Raw genomic sequence first — 2701 nt, 5'->3', positions numbered from 1 at the left:
ACGTACATTCACGAATCGTGACCTCGTAGCGGCCAAGCCCCTTAGCCGGCCCGCCACTCGGCTTGCCGCCGACGCCCCGACCTTTTTTTTCGAGAATGACGGAGGGGATTACTGCCCACGCGACGCCCCGTCCTGAGCTCCTTCGTTCAGATATGTCAGCGGGCGCGCACGGGAGACGGGACATCTCGCCTGCAGGTTCGTTGGCTGACGGAGACAATCCAGCTGGGATCAGGTGGTGATCATCAGCGTCTACTTAGGCAAAAGATTGCGACGGACGGCCTCTGTCCGCTGACTCCAGCATTATTCTCCCTTCGGTTAGCATGATTGATCGGTTTGAGCGAGCGGGTACATGACATGCGTGGCAGTATCAACCTGCGAGCGTGAGTACTTGATGATCGTGTTAACCGTTTCTTGATTCTGTCGGCTACGGCTAGCTGTTGGAGTTGGGCATAGACCATGCGAAAAAACTAGTTGTCGGGAAATTTACCCGTGCAAATGGATTCACCAAGGGCATGGAGATCGTAGGAAGTAGCGGTTAAATGCAGGAACACACGGAGCCTGTGCGCGGTGCGCCGTCTCGAACAGATCCAGGTGCATACCCAATCTGCCGGAAGCAAGCAGGCATCGACATCGTGGCCCGCCGTGAATTACAAGTTATGACATTGCTGGAGCCGATAATATTGCAGCAGCTTCTGCATACATCTACAAGTTTTTTTTAACAACAATGGATTTAGATGTTTTATACCAGTTCCATTCTCACAAAATAAAGTTGCTCACTTGCTACGTTTCCTACGAAGGGTTCCATAATGAAAACAACACAAGCTTCAATTTAAAGGTAAAAATACAATAGCAGACACGCACTAGCTAAGTTCTTACGTTAGGGGACTCTATCATGCTCATGTTACCAAGCTTGCTGACTCCGCCCATCAGGCCATCATGCTCACGTTACCAAGTTGAGAGACTCCATACATAATGGTGATGTCACTAATGATTCATTCATCAACCCGAAACGGAACATAGCAGGAGGGCCGGAAGCGAATCGCTGCAGGAGAAGCCATCGTCAAGCCCTCTGAAATCTTCTTCCTCACCAAGTCCTGCTCCTCACTGGTTCGTGGATAGATCGACAGACGAAAATTCGTGGGGTGCACTTTCCTGTTACTACACATCTCGCAAACTTTCCAGTCATGCAGTGATACCTCCTTGATGTTCACCGCGGCTTTCATGATGCGCCGGACATATCCCGTGAAGTTGTCATCGGGCTGAAAGCCATGGATGGTTAGCTTGGCCAGATTCTTGTGTTTCAGATCACGAGCAGATGCCTCCCACTTCACATCTGTTTCCTCAGAGAGAGTGCGCTCCATTAGACACCTGTGGCTAGATACCGTGACACACAACTCCTCTAGGGATGGTGCAGCTTCAAGGATGAACATCGTCCAAGCGATATCCCAGCCTTCACGAAGATTCTCGAGATTCACAGTCCGTAGCTTGCCAAGCACAGGTGCAACAAGTCTCGGGCGTTCTGGCCGAACCCAAATATTCAGCCTTCGGAAATCCAGGTGCATATTCCTTACGGAGGGTGCACCCGCAAGCAGTTCGCTTAGCACGAGGATCCTGTCTGAAGTACTTGCTTTGGTGAGGCTTAGCTTTGACAGCCGAGGGACAAAACCAAGAACCAACGGATTATCTTCCCAGGTCCAAGTATCATAGGACAACTCTTCGAGCTTTGGTACATAATTGAGCTCCACTGTTGTAAATCCGCCAAAGGCGATATCAAGCTCGACAAGTGCAGCGTGTTCTACTCTCAGCACAGAATGGATCCCTGCGTCACACCGGAAGAGACGCAGCGACTCCAACCGCTTGCAAGAGCTGAGGATGTTGGCCATGTCTGGTTCACGAAAACTCATTTTCTGCAGGTGTAGCCGTGTGAGACCAGCGAATGCATCTGGACAATGACCAACGAAATTGTTGAACTGCCTCGCAAAGTAACGGAGGTCACTTTTTGTGCAATACCATCTCTGGTTCGAGATTTCAAACTCAGCCGCGTCCAGTTTCTGGGTTGCCATGGCCAGGGCAACAGATTTGCCAATGGACAGGCAGTCATCAAGCCTCAATATGAATCTGACCTTCAGCTTGCAAATGGTGATCTGTGGTGACCTCGTCCGCAGCATCTTGTTGGTCACATCGGCCACAATACCGTTCATTCGAAACAAATCACGTGGGCTGAGAAGAATGACGATCTGTGAGAGCATAGCGAGCAGGTCCTGCATTCGCTTGGAGAGGATGCAGGTCCTTATAGCATCAAGTGTATCCAACCTCTCCAGGATGTTCAGCAACACGTCATTTGGCAGCTTGCTTATTCTGTCTTCATCGCCAGCTGCTTTCTGCAGATCACGGCGGCGGCGGCGAACCCTATTGAGCTTCATGGTGATCCGATCTCAAAAAAAGAAGTGCGTCGATAACAAAAAAGCAACCAACGATGCTCCTTCCGTGGTACAATCTTCGCGGCTGAGCCTATTATAGGCACCGACCGTATTCGTATAGGAGTAGAGGGAGACGAAGAAGGCCTCCTAATCTTATTCAAGCCGGTGCAGGCGGAATCGATCCCTTTCTTCTTCCAATACGACTTCAGAACGAAATTGGCTGGCACCCCTCCTGTTCTTCGAATCCAACTCCACAACGAACTTCAGATTCCTTCATCAAA

General features: G+C 50.3%; 1 protein-coding gene across 1 annotated transcript; it reads right to left on the bottom strand.

The window, feature by feature from the left end:
* Positions 1 to 992: 992 nt before the first annotated feature.
* LOC124671472 lies at positions 993 to 2423 on the bottom strand. Its single transcript, XM_047207840.1, has one exon. The coding sequence runs from the start codon at positions 2421 to 2423 to the stop codon at positions 993 to 995; it is 1431 nt and encodes a 476-aa protein (XP_047063796.1).
* Positions 2424 to 2701: the final 278 nt, after the last annotated feature.

Source organism: Lolium rigidum, chromosome 7 (genome assembly GCF_022539505.1).
Source record: "Lolium rigidum isolate FL_2022 chromosome 7, APGP_CSIRO_Lrig_0.1, whole genome shotgun sequence".
Lineage (NCBI taxonomy): Eukaryota > Viridiplantae > Streptophyta > Magnoliopsida > Poales > Poaceae > Lolium > Lolium rigidum.
Note: the sequence above shows the minus strand (reverse complement) of the source record. Positions and strands in the feature narration are given on the sequence as shown.

Bases quoted from the DNA above. Each gene is read 5' to 3' on its own strand.
- LOC124671472 (XM_047207840.1), bottom strand. From the start codon at position 2,423: ATGAAGCTCAATAGGGTTCGCCGCCGCCGCCGTGATCTGCAGAAAGCA.